At 43.7% G+C, this 25542-nt stretch overlaps 1 protein-coding gene across 1 annotated transcript; it reads right to left on the bottom strand.

Annotated features, from left to right (window-relative positions):
• Window positions 1–3174: 3174 nt before the first annotated feature.
• On the bottom strand, window positions 3175–25039 carry NLRP8 (NLR family pyrin domain containing 8; the record flags this gene model as incomplete). Its single annotated transcript, XM_082863003.1, has 8 exons — window positions 3175–3304; window positions 6753–6923; window positions 10022–10192; window positions 11882–12052; window positions 13538–13645; window positions 19365–19535; window positions 20606–22205; window positions 24658–25039. The coding sequence occupies 8 exons, from the start codon at window positions 25037–25039 to the stop codon at window positions 3175–3177; spliced, it is 2904 nt and encodes a 967-aa protein (XP_082719129.1).
• Window positions 25040–25542: the final 503 nt, after the last annotated feature.

Below are 25542 nucleotides of genomic sequence, written 5' to 3'. Positions count from 1 at the left end.
ACATTCTAAAGTGCCCCTCTTCTCACCATTGCTAATCACCAGGGAAATGCAAATTAAAAATGCAATGAGATATCCCCTCACATCTGCCAAAATGGCCATCACCAGAAAGACCACAAGTAACAACTGCTGGACAGGGTGTGGAGGAAAGGGAACCCTCATTCACTGTTGTGGGAATGTAAATTGGGGCAGCCCCTATGAAGAACAGTATGCAAGTTTCTCAAAAAACTAAAAATAAAACTACCATATGACCCAACAAGTCCACTCCTGGGTATATATCTGGAAAAAAACAAAAACTCTAATTCGAAAAGATACCTGCACCTCAACGGTCATAGCAGCACTATTCACAATAACCAAGATATGGAGGCAACATAAGTGTCCACCAACAGAGGAATGGATAAAGAAGATGTGGTACATATATACAACGGAATATTACTCAGCCATAAAAGGAACATTTTGCCAGTTGCAGCAACATGAATGGACTTGGAGGGCATTATGCTAAGTGAAATAAGTCAGAGAAAGACAAATACTGTATTTTATCACTTATATGCAGAATCTTAAAAAAATGCAACAAACTAGTGAATATAACAAAAAAGAAGCAGACTCACAGATATAGGGAACAAGCCACTGGTTACCAGTGGGGAGGGGGAGGGGCAATAGAGTGGTGGGGGAGTAGGAAGTACAAACTATTGGGTGTAAGACAGGCTACAAGGAGGTAGTGCACAGCATGGGGGAATTTAGCCAATATTCTGTAATAAATGTAAATGGAAAGTAACCTTTGAAAATTGTGTAAAAAATAAAAATTTTTAAAAAGTGCCCATCTCGGTTAATAGCAACACCAGCTACCTTGTGCCTCGAGCCTCCACATTAATGGTTACCTCCCAAAGCAGTTCTTTCTTTTTTTCCGGCTTTATTGAGGGAATCATCAACGCTGTGTAGGCTTAAGGTGTATAACATGTTGATTTCATAGACATATACTGCAAAATGGTTACCACAGTAACAATATCTCCTACTTCAGTGGTTCCCAAACTTCACTGCAGGTTGGAATCACCTGGGGGAACTTTTTTTTTTTACATCTTTATTGGAGTATAATTGCTTTACAATGGTGTGTTAGTTTCTGCTTTATAACAAAGTGAATGAGTTATACATATACATATGTTCCCATATCTCTTCCCTCTGGGGGAACTTTTAAAATCCCTCATACTCAGGCCACACCCTTTCCAATTAAGTCAGGATGTCTGAAGCTGGGAGCTAGGCTACAGCATCTTTAAAGATTCCGTGTTAATAAAGTGTGCCACGAAGATGGGAAACCTCGATCATACTTTCAGCCTTGCTCATCTCAAGGCATATTCCCTCCTTGCTTTAGCAAAGTGGGGGTCTCCTAGGTCCTTCTGGGGAACGTGTCAGTTGGGGGGGGTCTCTGGCTTTACACCCCCGGCAAAGCATTTTGGGCAGCCTCACCTCAGTCACTGTGAATCCCTTTAGCAATGCATGACATGTGAAATTCTGGGCTCTGGAGAACAAATTAAAGCAAATTTTCACTTTAGAGTCCGACTTTGGATGGACACTTATTTCTGTCCATCCCTGAATAATGGACTGGGGGTGGGGTTGAGGGTCTCCACTGCTCTGGCTTTTGCAACAAAACCCCTTTAGAGAGTTGAGAAACTAATGTAGGTAATACCCGGTCATCACTTTGTGTAGAATAAGAGGACTGTTTCAAAAGAAAATACTTGTATGACTGCTTTCTAGATCTTTGAGTTCTAAATGCTGCCCTAATACTTTAATCCTGTGCTAGATAGCTAGGACCTGAAAAACTGCAGTCTGGGGAATTCCCTGCTGGTCCAGAGGGCCTGGGTTCAATCCCTGGTTAGGGAAATAAATCCCACAAGCCACATGGTGCGGCCAAAAGAAAAAAAAAGTGCAGAGTCTGCCCTGTGATGTGCAGTCTATTCCACGACGTTGCACAGGAGGCCACCTGCACATTCTAAAGCTTCTCAAGGTCCTGTGATGGTCACTAGGGAGATAGAATTCAGGAAACCACCCTCTAGACCTTCCAAACTGGGTCCAGGTTCAGCCTAGTACACATCCAAGAGAAATTCGCTTTAATTTGTTTATTAATGGACTAAACTCCTTCAAAAAAAAAGTTGAGTCATACCTCACTTTTTATTTTTATTTATTTATTTTTGGCTGCATGGGGTCTTCATTGCTGTACGCGGGCTTTCTCTAGTTGAAGAGACCTGGGGCTACTCTTTGTTGCGGTGCGCGGGCTTCTAATTGTGGTGGCTTCTCTTGTTGCAGAGCATGGGCTCTAGGTGCGCAGGCTTCAGTAGTTGTGGCACGCGGGCTCAGTTGCTCCGTGGCATGTGGGATCTTCCCGGAGCAGGGCTCGAACCCGTGTCCCCTGCATTGGCAGGCAGATTCCCAACCACTGCGCCACCAGGGAAGTCCCACACTTCACTTTTTAAAAAAGAGTTCCTTAAACATGAGGTGATTTCCCTGTTCCATCACTTGCTATATTATCTCCCTCAGAAATTTTCTCTGGACACTGTTTTTTTCCTATTTTTTATTATTATTTTAAAAACTTTTTATTTTATATTGGATTGGAGTATAGCCAATTAACAATGTTGTGATAGTTTCAGGTGCACAGCAAAAGGACTCAGCCCTACATATACGTGTATCCATTCTCCCCCAAAGTCTCCTCCCATCCAGCCTGCCACATAACATTGAGCAGAGTTCCCTGTGCTATACAGTAGTGGACCCTCTTTCGAGGCAAGATGTTTTCCTTCATAACAGTTGATGTACAAGTCTATTTGTAAATAAACAACACTTGACAAGTTTTTGAATTGCATTCATGCACATTTTTAATTCAATTCTCACAATACTCCAATAGGTGAGTCAGATATTTCCCAGAGACAATGTTAACATGACATATTCAATGACTTCCAGAAGCCAGGAGTAGAAGTGAGCTGGAACGCTGCTTACCATGGTGTCCCCAATTCCGTGACTAATCTATGTCTGACACGTGACCTTCAGTATCTCCGAGGGAGCTATTTGGAGGTCACGCGTTACACCATTTCCCAGAACTAACTGAGCCATTGTAGACTCAGAAGGGCCCACAGAATAGGAAACCATTGCCCAATTTTTCATCAGGAAAAAATTATCCAGGGCGTCACCAGATCAATTCGTCCACTCTGCCTTATCACAGCACTCATCTTTCCAATCCTGAACTATCTTCAGGATTTTGTTGTTCACTACTGGGCCCTCCAGTCTTCTCATCATATCCACTCCATCGCTCTGTTTCTTCTCCCTGAGAAGGATAAGAATCAGGTTTGGTTCTCCTATGCTCAGTTTGCTTTTGAAGTGCTGGAAAATATGTAAAACCTCTAGGACAGAAATTTACCACCCATGAGATTGATATAGTAAATCCCCTACATACGAACACATTCCGTTCTGAGAGCGCGTTTGTAAGTCCAATTTGTTCATAAGTCCAACAAAGTTAGCCTAGGTACCCAACTAACACAATCAGCTATATAGTACTGTACTATAATAGGTTTATAATACTTTTCACGCAAATAATACATAAAAGCAAAGAAAACATTTTTAATCTTACAGAACAGTACCTTGAAAAGTACAGTAGTACAGTATAACAGCTGGCATACAGGGGCTGCATTGAGTGAACAGGCAAGAAGAGTTACTGACTGGAGGAGGGAGAGGAGGTGGGAGATGGCAGAGCTGAAGGATCCTCAGCCATAGGAGACTGAGGGCGAGATGCACAACCAGTAGAGGACGCATGCACGAGACAATGTATGCCAGACAGGCATACACAGATGTGAACGCACGTTCACATCTCTGAAAGCTCGCAACTTGAAGGTTCATACGTAGGGGACTTACTGTAAATGGAATATTGCCTGCCATATCAGTAAACAAAGGATGTCACAGTCGTCAGTGATTGCAACCCAGTGGTGAGCTGGTGAGCACCGAGGGAACTCAGGAAGGAAACAAAGAACACCTGCCATCTAGCAGCCATCAGACTGCAGCCACTCCCCACGGTGAGCCCTGAGGGAACTCAGGATGAGAAAACACAGGATACTGGCCCCAAGTAGCTGAGATACATACCAAAGGAATGATTTCAGTGAGCCCAGACTCTTGCATCTTCCCATACATAGAAAAGTGCTATACGCCTTAACTCGAGGTATCTGCTTTTCTTTTATTAACAGTAATCTTTTGTTCCTACCACCTGCCCTTTGTTGCAAAACTCCTATATATCCTAGCTCTCCCCTCACCTCCTCAGAGCAGTTTTCTCAGGGTTACTTGAGACTCTGACTCCTGGGCTTGAAGTCCTAAAAATTCCTACTGAATAAAACCTACCTCTCAACTTTTAGGCTGTGAATATATTTTTCAAGTCAACAAGCTCAAGATCAATGGTGCAGCTCTCAAGAGCTCAGGGACGAAGCCCAGGTGCCTTGGATCCACCAATTACAAGGTGTGGCAGGTGACTCCAAGTGGCCCCAAAGATCCTTCTTCCTGTTATTCACACTATCATGTAGCCCCCTCTCTCACTGGGCTATAGTGGGTCTGTGTGACGGTTAGAGTAAAGCAGAAGGGATGGGTCTTTCAAGATTCAGTAATAAAGGACTGTGGCTCTGTTTTGGGCACTTTTGCCCCCCCCCTCTGCCCCCTTCTTCCCTCTCCCATCACTTGTTCAGGAGGGAGCTAGCTGCAACATTAGGTGCAGCCTTGCAGAGGGCAACTGAGGCCTCCTGCCAACAGCCACATGGGTGAGCTTGGAGGTTGGTCCTCCAGCCTCATCACCTTCCAGTCAACACCTTAACTCAGCCCGTAAAAGAGCCTGAGTAGAACCATCCAGTTAAACTGCTCCTGTATTTCTGACCTTCAGAAATTTTACAACAGATGTGTGTTGCCTTATTAAGCATTGAGATAATTTGTTCCAGGGCAATAGATAATGAATACACCAGCTGTTTCCTATGACCTATACCCAGAATCCATCGATAATTGAGATCATGATGGTCTCAGGCACTGAACTTAGTGCCTTATAGATGCACTTTCTTCCAATCCTCATAGTATCTCCTGGAGGAGGATGCCAACCCCAAATTACAGATGGAGAAACAAAAGGTCCACTAAGCCCTTCACAGCCGCAGATCTGGTAAGTGATGATAACACATTCATTTGTTTAAGACAGGAGAGAAGATGAAGAAACAAACAGTTTAAGAGCAGATGGCTACGTTTTTACTTTTTTTTTTTTTACAGTTGGCCAAGAGGCACATGAAAAGATGCTCAACATCGCTAATTATTAGAGAAATGCGAAGCAAAACTACAATGAGGGGACCTCCCTGGCGGTCCAGTGGTTAAGACTCTGCACTTCCATTGCAGGGGGTGCGGATTTGATCCCTGGTCGGGGAGCTAAGATCCCACAAGCTGTGAGGCATAGCCAAAAATAAATAAATAAAAATTTAAAAAAAACTGCAATGAGCTACCACCTCATAGCAGTCAGAACGGCCATCATCAAAAAATCTAGAAACAATAAATGCTGGAGAGGGTGTGGAGAAAAGGGAACCCTCCTACATTGTTGGTGGGAGTATAAATTGGTACAGCCACTATGGAGAACAGTGTGGAGTTTCCTTAAGAAACTAAAAATAGAGCTACCATATGATCCAGCAATGCCATTCCTGGGCATATATCCAGAGAAAACCATAACCTGAAAGAATACATGCCCCCCAGTGTTCACTGTAGCACTGTTTCTGATAGCCAAGACATGAAGCAACTTAAATGTCCATCAACAGAGGAATGGGTAAAGAAGATGTGCTACATATATACAATGGAATATTAATTACTCAGCCATAAAAAAGAACGAAATAATGCAATTTGCAGCAACATGCATGGGCTGGAGATTATCATACTGAGTGAAGTAAGTCAGACAGAGAAAGACAAATACCATATGATATTGCTTATATGCGGAATCTAAAAGAAATGATACAAATGAACTGATTTACAAAACAGAAACAGACCCACAGACTTAGAGAATGAACTTATGGTTACGGGGTTGGGGGGAAGAGTGGGGAGGAGGGGTAGATTGGGAGTCTGGGATTGATATGTACACACTATACTTAAAATAGATAACCAACAAAGACCTACTGTAAAAAACAAACAAATATCTTTAAAATGCAAAAAAAAAAAAGAGCAGACAGTAGAATCCAGGTTTATTTTCTCATTTCACACGCAGGAGTTGTGGTTTGTCAGCCACATGAAGGAAACTATAAATCCCCAGGAGGGCTTCCCTGGTGGCACAGTGGTTAAGAATCCACCTGCCAATGCAAGGGACACGGGTTGGAGCCCTGGTCCGGGAAGATCCCACATGCCGCGGAGCAACTAAGCCCATGCGCCACAACTACTGAGCCTGCGCTCTAGAGCCCGCGAGCCACAACTACCGAAGCCCACGCACCTAGAGCCCGTGCTCCGCAACAAGAGAAGCCACTGCAATGAGAAGCCCACGCACCACAACGAAGAGTAGCCCCCACTCGATGCAACTAGAGAAAGCCCATGCGCAGCAACGAAGACCCAATGCCACCAAAAATAAATAAATAAAATAAAAAATTTATTAAAATAAAAATCCCCAGGAGAGGAACAAAGGTCGTTAGCAACATCTGCCGACAGCATTTGGGGTCCAGAATCTCACTGCTGATGAGGAGGTTTCCTAGGGCTATGCATCCTGCACAGGGAACCCAGCGGAGACTTACAGAGAGACCTCAGATCCCCACTTCCTCTTCCTGACGGCCTCACGCAGGTGGAGGATGCCCCCGAACCCGATGTCGTTCTTGCTCAAGTCCAGGTATCTCAGAGTTTGGTTGTTGAGGAGCACAGAAGCCATGGCCTGGCAGCAGACGGAGGTGAACAGGCACTTGTCCAGCCTGTGGGAGAGAAACAGGCAGCATAAAAGTCACCACATCCCTCCCCTGAGAGCTGAGCCAGCCTAGCTGCTCACAGCCTGGAAATCACACTCTGACCGGAATGAGTCATTTCATTCCAAGGAGCTTATTTTTCTTTTCAAAAATGTTATTTTATTTTGGAGTATAGTTGATTAACAATGTTGTGTTAGTTTCAGACATACAGCAAAGGGATTCAGTTGTACATATACATGTACCTATTCTTTTTCAAATTCTTTTCCCATTTAGGTTATTAAAGAATATTAAGCAGAGTTCTCTGTGCTATACAGTAAGTCCTTGTTGATTATTTTAAATATAGTAGTAGGACTTCCCTGGTGGCACAGTGGTTAGGAACCCACCTGCCAATGCAGGGGACAGGGGTTCGATCCCTGGTCAGGGAAGATCCCACATGCTGTGGAGCAACTAAGCCCGTGCGCCACAACTACTGAGCCTGAGCTCTAGAGCCCATGAGCCACAACTACTGAAGCCATGCACCTAGAGCCCGTGCTCTGCAACAAGAGAAGCCACCGCAATGAGAAGCCTGCGCACCGCAACAGAGAGTAGCCACTGCTCGCCACAACTAGAGAAAGCCCGTGTGCAGCAACGAAGACCCAACGCAGCCAAAATAAAATAAATAAATAAATAATTTAAAAAAACCTCAACCCAAGACTAACTTTCTGGAGTAAAAGAATTGTGACCTCCAGAACTCCCTTCGAGTAATTATCAACAAAAATGAAATCCATTATCAGGACTAATCCTAGAAATTAAGGATGTAACCTACTGTGATTTAAATGCTCTAGAGTTATGTGATATCACTTACATGTGCAATATTAAAAAGAACACAAATGAGTATATATGCAAAATAAAAGTGAGGCAGGAGATAGATGGGCTCCAGGCTAGACATTTACAACTGGCCTCCTGTTTACACTTCCTGGGGTGAGAAGAAGGTGGGTTCCAGGCCAGACATTCATTATCAGCCCCCCTGTTTACATTTCCTGAAGCAAGAGACAAATGGACTCCAGGACTACATATTTATGACCGGATTCCTGTCTATATTTCAAGATCTGCACCTCGATATAAAAACCAGTAACAGAAATAGGGTAAATAACTAGACACTGGACATTTTTATGGCAGGGACAGAGTGGGACAAACTCTGTTGAAAGATCAAGAGGTTACGTATTTCCCATCCTTGGGGCAAGGGAGACATTGCACATGTGCAGAAAGGCTCCTTGGGGGTCAAAAAGGAGGGGCACCCCCCCCACAACATGTGATGCTAAGGCCCTCCCATAGGCCTCTGGGCTGAAATCCATCTTGGAAAAAAGTTGCACACACAAGTTGGGGAAGGTCCTAGGGAAGGTCAGGTGTGGAAAAAGAAATCAGATAACTGGCCAACGGTAAACAAAGACCCGGAAGAACTGCCGTATATGAATGACTTAACCACCTCTTTACAGCTCTCCTCCTCATTAGGGAGGACACCCACACCCTTGCTCTCCGGGTGTGCATCTCTGCCCTGCTTCTATCTTAACTAAGCAAACCGTTTCTGTGTGCTCTCCCACTTGTTGTTGTGCTATGTCTCTAATAACCTTTGTACCTGTTTTACAGGTTTCTTTTTTTGCCTCCGTGAGAAATGCATTTTTCACTGGGGCAAGAACCGGCGGGTGTGGTGGCTGGGATTCCTGGTTTTCATCCAGGCTCCCCAGGTTCAATCCCTGGGCAGGGAATTAAGATCTCGCTTCACGCCACCACTCACTGCTGCCTCTCCTAGATCCGAAGCAGTCTCAGAGACATAGAAAACAAACTGGTGGTTACCAAAGGGGAGAGGGAAGAGAGGAGGGACAAATAAGGTGTACTGAATTAAGAGATACAAACTATTATGTATAAAATAGATAAGCAACAAGAACATATTGTACAGCATAGGGGATTGTAACCATTATCTTATAATAATGTTTAATGGGGGTATAATCTATCAAAATACAGAATCACTATGCTGTACACCTAAAATTAATATAATATTATAAATCAACTATACTTCAATAAAGAATAAAAGCTAACATTTCTGAGTGAAAAAAGTGATCTAGACTTAGAACCCAGATCATACCAATAGTGAACAGAAAATGCAGGTAGGAAAGAGGCAAAAAAAAGTTGTATATGTATAACTGAATCACTTTGCTGTACATCTGAAACTAACACAACATTGTTAATCAACTATACGCCAATAAAAAAAAAACTCAAAAAAAAGTTTCAACCTTTGTCATCAAAGATGTCTATAAATCTTTTCTAAATATTTAGGGTAACCACTAAAACAATTAAAAATAGGATGAATTCTTTCGAATCACTTGGCTAGTATGCATGTTAGCATAGAGACCTTTAGGAGAAGGAAAAAATATACACACAAAAAAGATTCCCTAAGCATAAACATTGATTTTGGAAGACTCGCCATCTAAGGTATTAGTCTAAAATTAACAAATTCTTCTTTATCTTCATTGAATGGAAGAATTTAACAATGGTCCTTAAACTCCAACATTCACAGGAATCATGGGAGGTGTTTGTGAAGCACAGACTGAGGGGTCCCCCACCCTCAGGGCACCACAAGATCCAGCAACCCCACTTCTGGGAATGGACCCAAAGGAATCGAAACCAGGGTATGGAAGAGATGCCTGCACCCTCATGTTCATAGCAGCACTATTCACAATAGCCAAGACACGGAAGCAACCTCTAATTCCCATCGACAGATGAATGGGTAAAGAAGATGTGGCATATATGTACAATGGAATACTACTCAGCCGATAAAAAGAGTGAAATTCTGTTTGTGACAACATGGGTGGGCCTTGAGGGCATTATGCCCAGTGACATAAACCAGACACAGAGAGACAAATGATGCAAGAATTTGCCTTTCTAACAACTTCCCTGATGAAAAGGTTCCTAGTCTGAGGACTGTACTTTGAGAACCACTCCTCTGAAGTTTCCAAGTCCTCCAACCAAATGGAGGGAACACCCCAGAAGTGCAAAACACACTCCCACATTCTACCCCGAGAGAATTTTACAGACACTCGGTCTCAAAGAAGGAAATGGGGACAACTTACTCAAGAATCTGTAGGCCAGAGTCAGGGTTCATCAGGGCCTGACAGAGCAGGATAAGCCCGTCGTCCTTCAGGCTGTTAAAACCAAGGTCCAGACTTCTCAGGTTTTTATTTTTATCAAGAGCAGAAGCCATATCCGGACAGCACTCAGAGGTCAAGGCACAATTTCTCAGCCTGCAGAGAAACACCAACCAAAACACCCTTAGCTTTCTTTCCCGCCTTTTTTTTTTTTTGGTATAACAGCTTTATCAAGATATAATTAACGTGCCATATAGTTCACCCATTGGAAGTGTACACACCCTTGGTTTTCAGTATATTTACAGAGTTGCACAACATTTACCATGATTCTAGACCATTTTCATCACCCCAAAAAGGAAAACGGTGTACCTTTTAGCAGTCATTCCCAATTTCTTCCCCCACCCACCCCAGCTCTAGCAACCACTAATCTGATTTCTCTTCCTGTCAATTTGCCTATTCTAGACATTTAATATAAATAGACTCATACTATATGTGGTCTTTTGTGATTGGCTTCTTTCATTTAGCATAATATTTTCAAGATTCCTCCACTTGGCATGTATTAATATATAGTTTGTTGCTTTTTATGGTTGAATAATATTCCATCATATGGAGAGACCACACTTTATCCATTCATCACCTTTTGGACACTTGGATTGTTTCCCACTTTTTTGTTGCTACAAATAATGCTGCTATGGAAATCCGTGTACAATTTTTTGTGCAGATTTTGTTTTTATTTCTCTTGCATGTATACCAAGGAGTAGAATTGTTGACTCATGTTACGTTTCTGTTTAACCTTTTGAGGAGATACCCGTCTGTCTTCCGAAGCAGCTGCACAATTTCCTGCTTCTTTTTGGGATCCTGAAAGCTTCAATGGGTTCAGGGGGTATTGTGTGTCAGTTCGGCATTTCTGGTTTTACCAGCCAGCAAATTTCTTTACGGTTTAAGACAGTCTGAGTTTAATTTCTGTCAATGACAGCCAATGTGCCCTGACACCTAGGGGAAGTCACTTAAAGAATTCAGGATAGAGTGAGATAAACACCAAACAGGATATCACTTAGTATGTATGCTGGTCCATATCACTGAGGTTGATACATGACTCACTTCTGAGCAGAAAGCCAGGTCACATTACATTATTCTGATCTCAGAGGTATAACACTCACTCCCAAACTCTAGGAGTTAGAGGAATGCATTGGATCAGAGGTTCCCAAACTTTCTCCATTTATGCCCTCCTTAGCATCTCACTTTTTTCACATCACCCCTGTACGTCATTAAATTTTGCTCTGTGGAATTCCCTGGGGGTCCACGGGTTAGGACTCCAGGCTTTCACTGCCGCGGGCCTGGGGTTCAATCCCTGGTCAGGGAACTAAGATCCCACAAGCCGTACGGCATGGCCAAAAAAAAAAAAAATCTGTTAAAAAACATTCTTGCAATGCACTTGCTCTCGTGATCGCAATTGCTAAAGACAGAGCTTTGCAAAGATATGACATCATTGAAAGGAAAGTAGCACAACCTGATGTTAGAACAGAACTACCTCAAGCTAACAGTTCTTGCGGCGATGATGTCAGTATCTCTTACATTTAAAATATCCTGCAGCGCCTCTGTGAGTTCACCCCTGGGTACCTCGGCACACAGCTTGAGAACTCTGCCGCTAGATAATTTATCTCTGAGACTGAAATCATAACCACCTTCCTCTTCATTATGCTTTCTTCCAGTATCAGCACAATGCCTAATATGCAGTAGGCGCTTAAAAAGTATGTTGCATAAATGGACACACATATCACAGTTGCTCTCCATTGCCCTATTCTACTCCAGGGAGTTCCAAAAAGAGGACTTTTGGGGACTTACACCAGCCTCTGCAGAGGATACTGAGAGCATTGCAAGGCGTTCCAAAGCTGTTTCGCCCCATCGTCCTTCAAGGCATTTTTTGCCAAGCTCAAATGGGTCAGGTTCTTGTTACTCGCAAGAGAAGAGATAAGACTTTTGCAGGAAAGTGACGTGAGGTCACAATTCTCCAACCTGTGGGACAGACACACACAGACAGGGTGCAATTTAATTCATGCCTGCGACAGGATTTTCCTTGTCTCGTGCTGAGAGATGAAGATTTCAATCAGGGCTTTCCTTCTAAATGCAAACGCCTCATCCTACTTCTGTTACCAGCTCTTAGGGCTTCTCAGATCTAAGGGGGAGGATAGAACTTTGATGTGAGAAGCAATTGGGGATCAGGAAAACAGTTACAGAGTGGGATGAAGAGGGAAGAGAAAGGGACCAGCAATGACTGAACAGTAAATAACATATACGGAGGTGACCTGGGAAGAGACACCATCTCACAAGGTAAAGAAAGATAGAAACACGCACTGAAGACAGAAGCAGGCACTCGTATTAGAGAAACTAAGATGTATAGGAAGGTCCTGAAAACGTTTTCATGTGTGGTGAGGGAAGTGCAAACGTAAACAAGAAAGTATCTAATGTTGTAATAACTTTGTATGGTGACAGATGATAACTAGACTGATCATGGAGATCATTTTGTAACGTAGAAAAATATCAGGTCGTACACCTGAAACTCATATAATATTGTAAGTCAATTATACTTCAATTAAAAAATAATAAAGTGGTACCTGAGTCATAAATAAACAATAACATGTTATTTTCTGCTCAACAGATTGGCAAAAGCAGTAACAGTAACAAGAGTCGGATGAGAATTTGGAGTTGGGGGAACTTTCATACACACCGTTGGTGGGACTGCAAATTGGTACCAACTGTCTGGAAACAAGCCTGGTAGAACTGAAGATGAATGCTCTCCATGACGTGGCAACTCTACTAGCGTGTGTCGGTGTGTGTGTGTGTGTGTGTGTGTGTGTGTGTGTTAACAGCTCAACCCTCGGTGGCAAGTAAGATGGACACCTAAATTGTTGCACATTTATACAAATGTTATCATTCAGCACCAAAGAGGAACAGCCTACAGAAACTACAAAACACTGATGAAGACTAAAATGTTGGTTGATGGGAAAAAGCACACATGCTCAGTGAGGCCACTTACGTGAAATTCAAAGCACTGCAAAACTGTGCTCTGTTTAAGGATCCACGTACAGTATTATCAGTGTAAATACAAATAAGGAACCGGATCAACCCAATTCAAGATGGCTATGGGGGCGTGGGGGTCATGGACTTGGGGATTGATATGATCAGTGGGGAAGGAAAATAGTACGGTTAAGGTTCTATTTCAAAAACTGGATGATGGATACATCAGGCTCATTATAGTTATATATTCTAGGATATTAGGTGCGAATATGTACTTTTATGTAGTTCTGTCTCTCTGTCTCTGTCTCTCTGTCTGTCTGTCTCTCTCTCAGCTCAAGCCTTCACTGCCCCATCTATGTCATTAACAATCACGACTTAATTTTGCTCCATTATACACACATTCCCCCATTTCTGTTTTTCTCCTAGAAACACTCAATCTACCAAACAACTGGGCAACAGCATGACAACCACAAAAAGACTTACGACAGCTTCTCCAGTTGGGCCACTGGCAGGTGGTGACATGGCTCAAACCTCTCCAGGGAGCTACGTTTCAGCATTAGAGTCTTCAGGTGAACATTGTTTTTGAGATTCCTGGCGAGATCAGCCCAATTTCTCGGGCTGAAAGGGCAATCTTCCAACCTACAGAAGCCACGCAAAAACACTGAACCTTAGCTCCTGGGGAAAATGGTACCCACATAGCCACCTAGACCTCACCTACTGTCTCACATCCTTGTTTTTCACCCAAGAGTGACTGGAGGGGTGATTTCCATCTTGCCTGAGTGAACCCGCATCAAATTCAGTGTCTGAATTGCAAATAATCAATAGAAAATAATACACACTCAGGGCCATGACAAATTGGCATGGGCTGTCAGGCTTTAATTCCAAACCAGGGACTTGATTCTGCCCCTGAAACACAACTTCTTTTAAACATTTATTGGCCAAACATTTTCAGGATAAAGAATGAGATTCAGTTAAACTATGGCCCGTGGACCAAATTTGCATTACCACCTGGTCCTGTACAGCCTGTGAACTGAGTAATCTAAAATTTTTCTAAAATTTGGGCTTCCCTGGTGGCACAGTGGTTGGGAGTCTGCCTGCTGATGCAGGGGACGCGGGTTCGTGCCCCGGTCTGGGAAGATCCCACATGCTGCGGAGCGGCTGGGCCTGTGAGCCATGGCCGCTGAGCCTGCGCATCCGGAGCCTGTGCTCCACAACGGGAGAGGCCACAACAGTGAGAGGCCCGCGTACCGCAAAAAAAAAAATTCAAATTTATTTTTGGCTGTGTTGGGTCTTTGTTGCTGCACATGGGCTTTCTCTAGCCGCAGCGAGAGGGGGTTACTCTTTGTTGCAGTGCGCGGGTTTCTCATTGCAGTGGCTTCTCTTGTTGTGGAGCATAGGTTCTAAGGTGCACGGGCTCAGTAGTTGTGGCTCGCAGGCTCTAGAGCGCAGGCTCAGTAGTTGTGGCGCACGGGCTTAGTTGCTCCGTGACATGTGGAATCTTCCCGGACCAGGGCTCGAACTCATGGCCCCTGCATTGGCAGGCGGATTCTTAAGCACTGCACCACCAGAGAAATCCCTAAAATTTTTTTAATAGTTAAAGAATATTTTGTGACACATGAAAATTAAATGAAATTCAAATTGCAGTGTTCATACATAAATAAAATCACTAGTAAATTATATAATTATTACAGTTATTAATAACACAATTGATACTTAATAAATCATTAAAGTTATTGATGAACTCTATGAATACATAATTATTAATCATAATAAAGTTTTATTGGAACACGACCATGTCTATTCATTTGCATATCGGCAATGGATATTTTAGCACTCTGTCACCACTATTTAATTCAGATGTTATAGCAGAGTTGAACAGTCGTGACAGAGACTGTACGTCTTGCAAAGTTGAAAATATTCCTTACCCGGCCCTTCATAGAGAAGGTTTGCTGAACACTGACACCGATAATAATATAGTAAGAAAAATTAGGAAGTAATGAGTTTTAACTATTACCTTTGTTTCTTAATATAATTTATTCGATACTAAGTTTATGTGAGTTAGTTTTTTAATAATGCTGCCTAACAACCTTCACCAAATTCCTGAATGTTTAACGATCAGCTCTTGCAAGCCAGGGTGGGCTGGCCCAAGCTCACCCCTAAGGCTATGGTTTCTCTATCTCAGACACACCTGGGACATCAAATTGTAGTTTTCAAGCTGAGTGAAACTTAGAACCAGAGGGTAGAATGGTGGTTGCAGGGGCTGGGGTGGGGGAAATGATGGTCAAAGGGCACAAACTTCCAGTTATAAGATGAATAACTTCTGGAGACCTAATGTACATCATGGTGACGATGGTTAACAAGACTGTAGTGTATACTTGACATTTGCTAAGAGAGTTGATCTCGAGTGTTCAGATGGTGGCTTTGTGAAGTGGCACATGGGTTATGCAGCCTGACTGTGGCAATCATTTCACAGTGCATACATGTATGAAACTGTCACCTTAAAAAATATCTGAGTGAACAGCCATAAAAAACAATGAAATATTGCCATTCGCGGCAACAGGGATAGACCCAGAGATTATCATACTGAGTGAAGTGATTTAACGACAAATATTTTGATATCACTTATATTGGAATCTAAAACATAATATAAATAAATGTATTTATGAAAGAGAAACAAACTCACAGACATAGAAAATAAACTTATGGTTACCAAAGGGGAAAGGGGTGGGGAGAGGGATAAATTAGGAGTTTGGGATTAACAGATATACACCATTATATATAAAATATATAAACAATAAGGGTTTACTGTATAGCACAGGGAACTATGTTCAATATCTCACAATAACCTATAATGGATGAGCATCCGCAAAAATATATGTATAACACAACAATGTAAAGCAATTATACTCCAATAAAGATGTTAAAAATATATATATGTAGGGCTTCCCTGGTGGCCCAGCGCTTAAGAATCCTGCCTGCCAATGCAGGGGACACGGGTTAGAGCCCTGGTCCGGGAAGATCCCACATGCCGCAGAGCAACTAAGCCCGTATGCCACAACTACTGAGCCGGCGCTCTAGAGCCTGCGAGCCACAACTACTGAAGTTGTAGGTCCGCACGCCTAGCGCCCATGCTCTGCAACGACAGCAGCCACCGCAATGAGAAGCCCGCGCACCGCAACAAACACCCGACTCAGCCAAAAATAAATAAATAAATTTATTAAAAAATATATATATGTATAACTGAATCACTTTGCTGTACACCCAAAACTAACACAATATTGTAAATCAACTATACTTTGATAAAAGAAAAAAGCTGAGTGAAACTGACAACTGATTACAGTAAGATGTCAGGCAGGCTGAGCATGTAACCCACCACCTCTGAACGGACTGCCTGGGTACCAGGGTTCTCTCTCCATCCCTCCCAGTCTCACCTCAGACACTGTAGAAAACACTGGGGGTGTTTCAAGGCATTGCACAGAAACTCCATGACCTGGCATCTCACTTCCGTGTCTTGTATTTCCAAGTATCTCAGGTACTGGTTTTCCACCAAAACCCTGATTAAGTCTTCATTCAACACGAGGGGGCTCACGTGCCTAAAGCTGCAGAGGTAAGCAGTGTCCGGTTATCATAGGCTCACATCAGCCCATCAGCTCTTTTTTCTTGAACAGCTTTATTGAGGTATAATCGACACACCAAAAAAAGTGCATCTATCTTATACCTAATGCACCCAACTTCATGAGTTTGGATGTGTTCATACACCCATGAAACCATCACCACAATCAAGGTGGCTAATGAGTTTTTTTTCCCCTCCAGCTTTGTTGAGATGATACAGATAACAATGTATCGGTTTAGTGTACATCGCTTGTTGATTTGATGCACTTACATATTGCAAAACGACTACCACTTGAGCATCAGCTAACTGCCTCCATCTGGCCACATACTTACCATTTCTTTTTTGGGGTGAGAACATTGAAGATCTATTTTCTTAGCAACTTTCAAGTATACCATACAGTATTGTTAACTATAGTCACCATGCTGTGCATTAGATCCCCAGAAAGTATTCAATGTTTAACTGGGAGTTTATAATACTTTTTTTTTTTTTTTTTTTTTTTTTTTTTGCGGTACGCAGGCCTGTCACTGTTGTGGCCTCTCCCGTTGCGGAGCACAGGCTCCTGACGCGCAGGCTCAGAGGCCATGGTTCATGGGCCCAGCCGCTTTGCGGAATGTGGGATCTTCCAGGACCAGGGCACGAACCTGTGTCCCCTGCATCGGCAGGCAGACTCTCAACCACTGCGCCACCAGGGAAGCCCTATAGTACATTTTGACCAACATTTCCCCATTTGCTAATTAGTTCTTCTTCGTTCAATCAGTCCATAAATGCGTGAGGCCCCTTTCTGTGCAGCCCAACGCTCCAAACTGGATTCTCTTCTCAGCTCAGCCTCCTAGTTGGACGACCTTACGTGAGTCACTTAATCTCCCCAAGATTCATTTCACATCCTCGAGAGAGCTCATGACATTTTCCACTTAGGATGGTCGTGAGAATTAACACTAGTGATGCCTGTAAGAGGTTCTGCATAGGACTTGATGTAGAAAGGAAGGCACTCAAAAAAGGGGAGCTAGGGACTTCCTGGGTGGTCCAGGGGTTAAGACTGCGTCTTCCAATGCAGGGGGTGTGGGTTCGACCTCTGGTCCGGGAGCTAAGATTCCCACACGCCTTGTGGCCAGAAAAGCAAAACATAAAACAAAAGCAATAGTGTAACAAATTGAATAAAGATTTTTAAAAAATTGGTCCACATCAAAAAAAATCTTTTTAAAACAATGGGAGTTAATGATAATCTTTATAATAACAGGAGAGAAAATAGGTCAGATACTGGTCAAGTGGGCTATTTCAAGGAATTTTGATGAAGTATTGAGTTTCTGGGTTTTAAAAACCATAGGGAGAGGGTGTATAAGGTAATAGCTAAGAGAACTGATTCTGGAGTTTAAATCTGTATTCCGATTACATACCAGCTGTGTAACCTCATGCCCTAGCTTCCTCATGAAATACCTACTTCTTTAGGATGGTTGTGAGTTCTAAGAGCACTGAAATGTAATGCTGGACCTAAGACAGCCCAGCAGAGGGTGAGTGCTACATAAATGTCTGTACATTTTTTGGTATTGAAGGTAATGTTGCAGTGACGTTCTCAACCATTCCTCCGAGTATGTGCATATGTATTTACCTTGGGTGGATTTAAAAAAGTGGACCTTGGGGTCAAGGTGTACATGCATTTTTCATTTCGTAGAGCCTGCCAGACTGCAGCTGGATCTGGCTCACCTTCTTCCCTCTGTCTTGGAAATCTTGACCTGTGACACGCAGGGGCCTGCTAAGCGTGTGTGGTGTGGTGATGGAGGAGGCGAGCCTCAGACCACCTGAGATGGGGAGCGTTACCCAAAGCTTACCAGCTGTGTGATCTCAGACAAGTCACTTAACCTCTCTGGTTCTCCCTTTAAAAAAATCAGGATAACAGTACGTACCCCAAAGGAATGCAGTGGTACACCATACTAAGTACCTGCTTAGCACGTCACCACTCAGGCAGTAAAAACAACTAGGACTTTTCGTTTTTTGAGGAACCTCCATGCCGTTTTCCACAGTGGCCGTCAATTCATGTTCTCACCAACAGTGCACTGGGGTTCTCTGTTCTCTGCATCCTCACCAACACTTATTATCTCTCGTGTTTTTGACGACAGGTGTGAGGTGATATGTCATGGTGGTTTTCATCTGCATTCCTCTAATGTTTAGTGATGTTGAGCCTCTTTTCATGAGCCTGTTGGCCATCTGTATGTCTTCTTTAGAAAAACGACCTCACTTACAGGTGGAATCTAAAACATAACGAAACTCATAGAAAAAGAGATCAGATTTATGGTTGTCAGAGGCGGAGGTGGGGGAATTGAGCGAAGGTGGTCCGAAGGTACAAGCTTCCAATTATAAGACAAATAAGTGCTGGGGTGACTGTAGTTAACCATGCTATGTGGTAGATTTGAAAGATGCTAAGAGAGTAGACCATTCGGTCACCAGGAAAGAACATTTTGGGAACTGTACGAGGTGATGGATGGTAACTAAACTTACTGTGCTCATCATTTTGCAATATATGTATGTCAAGTCATTAGGCTGTAACACTTAAACCTACAGTGTTATATGTCAGTTATATCTCAGTAAGACTAGGAAAAAAACCTATGGACGTGGATGCCTTGAGCACGTCTAGCGTGAGCAGAGAGGGAAACAGACTGTTTCCATGGAATTCCTTCCAACTAGGATTTGTTTCATACTCACATCAGTTTTTGGAGTTTACAGTGTGGATGTTTCAGTGCTGTAGAAAGGACCTTCACTGAATCAGGGTCCATAGTACTGTTTGTCACAGCCAGGACTTCCAAACTCTCATGTGTCCTAAACACCGAGCAGAAGTCCTGCCACCAGAGATAACACCTATCACTGCCCTCTGGTCTGTGTGGGAGAAAAAGAGAAAAGGGCTCATCGTTAGAGATTAAGCTTGAGAAAACCTACTAGCAAACCCGGGGCTTCCTTATGACCACAGACCCCTTTGTGACTTTCAAAAGATGCCCTCATTTAAGAAGATGCCCAGCAGAACTGTTACGGGATTTTTCACTTCATTCCAGGAAGACTCGTGGCCTCACTTATATGGTCCTATGACTTAGGGAAAAAAGGAGTTGCTTTTTAATCACTTAGGATTTATATGAGGGCAGAGATTAGGAGGCAAAATATAATCCATATTCTTACTCTGTGCTTATGAAATTGTTACTGAAAAGAAAAAACTCTATATAGGAACAGAATAAGGGAAAATTATTCTTTCTTTTGGGGGGGTGGGGGAGGGGCACAGTGAATCAGAATCCAAAATCCAGAGAAAGATCTGCACGTAGTGTCTCTGGCTCTGGGAACACCTCGAATTTTCTCCTTCATTCTTCCCCATCATAGGAAGTCTCGTTGGACAGCACTTCCTTAGAGACTAAAAGGCTTATGATATACAGAATCGGGGTGATAGATGAAACAGAGTCCCCACATACATGGGAAGGAGGGTGTGCAGCGTAGAGGCAAGGTAGGTGAACCACTCATCTTGTTTTTTTCCAGGATTCTCCCAGTTTTAGCATGGAAATCGGCACCCCAGGAACACCTTCTGTTTGTTTTTGTTTTTTTTAACATCTTTATTGGAGTATAATTGCTTTACAACGGTGTGTTAGTTGCTGCTGTATAATAAAGTGAATCAGCTATTCAAATACATGTATCCCCATATCTCCTCCCTCTTTTGTCTCCCTCCCATTCTCCCTATCCCACCCCTCTAGGTGGTCACAAAGCACCGACCGAGCTGACCTCTCTGTGCTATGCGGCTGCGTCCTACTTGCTACCTATTTTACGTTGCGTTCTGTTTTTAAGACTGAAAGTCCCATGTGCAAGGGATCCCCTCAAGACGGAGGTGGTCGCCCTAGATGCCCAGGAGATGGTAGGCAAGGTCCCCGATAGGACCATGAATCTACCAAGGGAGAGATGGGCGCACTTACCCAGAGGCAGGAAGGGGATCCGGGTAGAGCCTGCTCGCTCTGGTGATGATCAGGGTGATCGTCAGCTCTAACTCCTGCAAATGTCGACAGAACTTGAGGCAAAAGGCAGACACTTGCACATCTTTACTTCTGCTGATGACCAAAGTAGCTTTACGATAGCTGTTTAGGATCTGACTCACAAATACCTCCTCCCGGATTTCATGCAGACAGTGGAACAGCTGTGGGACCCCGTGGTACGGGGTTGGTGGGTCACATTCATGGGGCCCGGCTGCGACTTTCAGCAATTTCTTCTTGTTGCCCAAGGACACCTTGCATCCGAACACCCGCTCCACGGCTAGAGCGCACGTGTCATTTAAAAGGCCAAATAAAAAAAGAGCCATCTGGGCGAGATGGTTTCTCTTTCTTCCGGGATGTGCTATCAGACGCAGGACATGGAACCGGTCCAACACATGGAAATTTCTGAGTCTTCGTGGGAAGCAGAGAACATACAACAAGGCAGCAAAAAACTCCTGGAAGCTCAAGTGGGCAAAGGTGTAAAGGTCTCTGTTGCCCACCACCCTTCGAAAGATATTCGCGCTGAGAAAAGTCTCGACGTCTGTTTCATCCAGTCTGGCCAGATTGAGATCTCTCTTATTAAACACCCATCTCCTTTCCCACATACCCTCTGCGGCCAATGAGCACAGACCTTTCAATTGTTCTTGGTGAGTCGTATTGAAAAGGTCTCTAACCCTGGTTGGAAACAAGCTGGAAAGAAAGTAGACGAATACAGCTGTGGCGTTTGGAAATGTGTGCAGGAGATTTGCTCCTCTCTCCATCTGCTGTTTCAGACAAGAACATACCATCCAGCAGATGACAGGGACCTGGCACATGGAGAAGAGAATCGTGTTTCCCATGACAAAACTCAAGGCTTCATCAGCTTGGCTCTTGTTTCTGAAGTACGTCCTGAAATACCTGGATCTCTCAGGCACACTAAACCCTGTAAGGGTTACCAGAGACGGGCATTTCAGAAAGGGATTCAAGTTCTTCCAAGAGGTGAACCTCAGGAAGATGATTAGCGTGGCCCCGGGGAGCATTCTTTTGCTCAGCAAACTGGTCAGGAGGACAGACCAGGGCACCTTCTGGCTCCAGTCTTCACTCAGGTCCTCTGGTCTATCTATGAGACTTGAGGTTAGTTCCTCAAAACCATCAAAGAAGAGCAGAAGCTGGTCTGCTTTGGATATGATCTTGGACGCCAGAGCCCGAGACCCGGACAACTTGCGTGCAATGAGCTCAGCGAAGCTCTGCTCGTCCAACTGGTCCATCTCCTGGCAATGGAAGTAGAAAGCGTTCCAGAGCTTGTGGGCATAGAACTTGTTTTCTGCCCATTCTAACATCACTTTTTTGGCCAGGCTTGTTTTTCCAACCCCGGCGACCCCCTGAAGAACCACAGTCTTGGGCTGTCTTCCTTGAGGTTTTCTGGGAAGAAGTAGACAGGGTAAGAATGTCTCTTCTCTGTGTAGGTCTTGGTAAAAGAAGTCCATGTGGTTCCCAGGCCAAGCGGTGCTGTTCCGTAGGGTCGAATATTCATTCATCAACTGTAGTCTGTACTCCCGTAATTTATCTGGATGAATGAGAAGGGAGAGATACAGGGTACAGCATCAGTTGTTTGTGAGAACTAACTGAACAACCAGAAAACGAGGCTTGACGTCTACATCCAGCTCCAGGACACAGTGCATCAATCACGCACGTTTCCGGAGAGCAGTGCATCAATTAAGAAGCTGCAAGGAACAGAACAGACAACTCGAAGTGGCTTAGACAAAGCAAGAGCTGCTCTTTACATAAGAAGTGGGGGGCGGTTATAAAGTTCCTGAAATTGGTTCAGTGACCCCATAGCTTCTATTGGCACCGCAGTTCTTTTGGTCCCTTCTTCCTGTTTCTTAATTCTCAGAAGATGGCTGGGGTAGCTTTACCTATGTTATTTGTATTTTTTAAATTAAAAAATATATTTTTAAAATTTTATTTTGGCTGCGTCACACGGCTTGTGGGATCTTAGCTTCCCCAACCAGGGATGGAACCTGGGCCCTCAGCAGTGAAAGCGCTGAGTCCTAATCACTGGACCCCCAGGGAGTTCCCTAGAATCCTACTTTGATGGTCCAGGATAATGGAGTAGGGGAAGGAGGGATGGATTAAGATAGCTGCTGTGTTTGCCTATCTACTGACCATTCCTAGCCTGGCAACAGCACCCTAAATTTTTTGGAGAACTGCCCCCTTCGCACTCTCCGACCGTTACTTTGGACTGTGGCTGGACTTACCATCAAGCTGTCTCATAAGCACATAAGCCAGTGTCCACCCGCCAGAGCATTTCACCACATTATTCATCGAGGAGCTCATGGTCTCAGTTCATTCAGGGGAGTAAGCTCCAGGACTTGTGTTGGAAAAATAAGAAATAAGCGCTCTGTTTTCCTGCTGGTGTTGCTAAGGGCAGCTGGTGGCAGAAACGGCCAGTGTGCAGAGGAGGGACCACTCAAGACTGAATCCAATGGAAGGAGGGAGAGAAGTGATGTCTCAAGGATGTAGCCTGAGCCCCTGCATCCAGCTGGGTCAGTGGCTGGACTTCCCGCTTAGGTGAGTGCACAGCTGCTCTCTTTTCTGAAGTTCTGATTCACAGAAGGGACACTAGACCTACGCATTTACAACATGCCTTGCCTTGGGGACTGGGCTTCTCATCCCCACCCATAGCCTGTTTTCCACCAGAATCTGCACAGGGCCAGCACATACCAGCCTCATCTTCCTCCAAGTTCATTTGTGTTTCTCTTGGGTTCAAGGCCTCTGGTTCCAAGTTAGGTAAAATGTCTGCAACAGACAAACAAAGAGCCCCTCATTGGAATGATAAGGTGGACAGAACAGGGAGAGCAACACGGAGGTAACGGGACCTTTTAGGATAGCGGCAGCCACGTCATTCACGAGTCTCATTCTCTCACCACCTTAGTTCAGGGAGAAGAAGATGACCTAGACCTCCCATCTCGATGTTAGGAAGTGTGCAAATGGTGGTGTGTCAGAAGGTCCTGAGGAGGGTGTTTAATAACATATAAATGTACAGCCCAGCCAAACACTGCACTCACACACACACACATATGTAAAACACATAAACACTTTAATACACATGCATGTGCATTTAGGAAGCAACCTAAATGTCCATCGACAGATGAATGGGTACAAAAGATGTGGTATGTACATACAATGGAATAGTACTCAGCTCTAAGAAAGAATGAAATAATGCCATTTGCAGCAACATGGATGGAATTAGAGATATGTGGAATCCAGAAAATGATACAAATGAACTTATTTACAAAACAGGAATAGACCCACACACACAGAAAGCAAACTTATGGTTACCAAAGGGAAAAGGTATGAGGAGGGATAAATTGGGAGATTGGGATCACATACACACACTACTATATATAAAACAGATAACTAATAAGGACCTACTGTACAGCACAGGGAACTCTACTCAATACTCTGTAATGGTCTATATGGGAAAAGAATCTAAAAGAGAGTGGATATATGTATATGTATAACTGATTCACTTTGCTGTACTAACACCTGAAACTGAAACTAACAGAACACTGTAAATCAACTATACTCCAATAAAAATTTAAAAAATAATAAAATAAACAACAATATCCTACTGTATAGCACAGGGAACTCTACTCAATATTTTGTAATAAGCTATAATGGAAAAGAATCTGAAAAAGAATATATATATATATATATATACAAATCACTGTGCTGTACACCTGAAACTAACCCAACAGTGTAAATCAACTATACTTCAATGAAAAAGGGAGCCAATATCCAAATTAAAAAATAAAACCATAGTCGACAGAAATAAATAAACGCTTTAACATACATGTATGTATTGCTATATGTGTATATATCTATGTATGTGCATATTTAGATGTATAAGAACATAAAGTGTAAATATAGTGTATCTACACAGGAGAGGCTAGTGAAGCGCTTAGGTCTGCAGCACCCAAGCCCAGCCCCATCTTGTATACCAGATTCTCACTCACCATTCAGCTCCATCTGTACCCGAAGACACAGTTCTGCCTGGTCCATCTTGGCGAAGATGTCGTGAGTCACCTCCCAAGCGAGGCGTCCAGGGAAGGACTCGATTAGGAGGTGAACCACCTCCGCCCACCGGGCTGTCTTCAGCTGGTCCCAGCTGATCTGGAGAGAGCCAGGTCTGGGGCTCTCTTCCACTAAAAGCTGCTTGAACCTCTGGAGATTCTCCTTGCTTAAATAGACCATGTACAGCATGACTCCGTCTTTGAAAGGGAAGGCGGAGGAGGAAGAGGATGGGAAGAAAGAAGGCGAGTGAGCGGAGGAATGGGGGGGAGAAGGAGATGAGGAAGAGCGGGGGGAAGAGTCAGAATCCCAGCTCACGTCACTCATCTTTACCTGAGGCTGAGAGCCTCAGCGCCAGCGATAAGGAGGACCGGTTGGAAGAGAGAAGAGACGCGACCTGGGGAGACATGAAGTTATAGGAACGTGAGAACACCACCCCAGGGGACAGATTTATGTAATCCATACTTGATGGGGAGCATACCATGTGCTGGATATCCTCTTCCCCTCCCTTCCTCCAAGATTCTCGGGTCTGCGGAAAGACCTGGGAGCCCCTCCACTATTGGGGCTCAGTGTTTAGACTCAAAACCACGTTGTAGTTTTTAATTCTCTATGCCACTTATTAGCAAGGTGACTTTGGGGAAATTGCAGAGCCTCTTTGCGCCTCTTTTCTCATCTCTGGTACCGGGATCTTATAATATGTGCTCTTGGGGTTGTGAGGATTCTCAAAGAGATACACCTACAAGTACATTGAAGACAGTGCCTGGTTCATCACAGCTAACAGTGACTCAGGGCTTCCTTCTATTGTGTGTAAAAAGTGGAATGTGGAGGAG

This window comes from Leucopleurus acutus, assembly GCF_964270905.1.
Source record: "Leucopleurus acutus genome assembly, chromosome: 20".
Lineage (NCBI taxonomy): Eukaryota > Metazoa > Chordata > Mammalia > Artiodactyla > Delphinidae > Leucopleurus > Leucopleurus acutus.
Note: the sequence above shows the minus strand (reverse complement) of the source record. Positions and strands in the feature narration are given on the sequence as shown.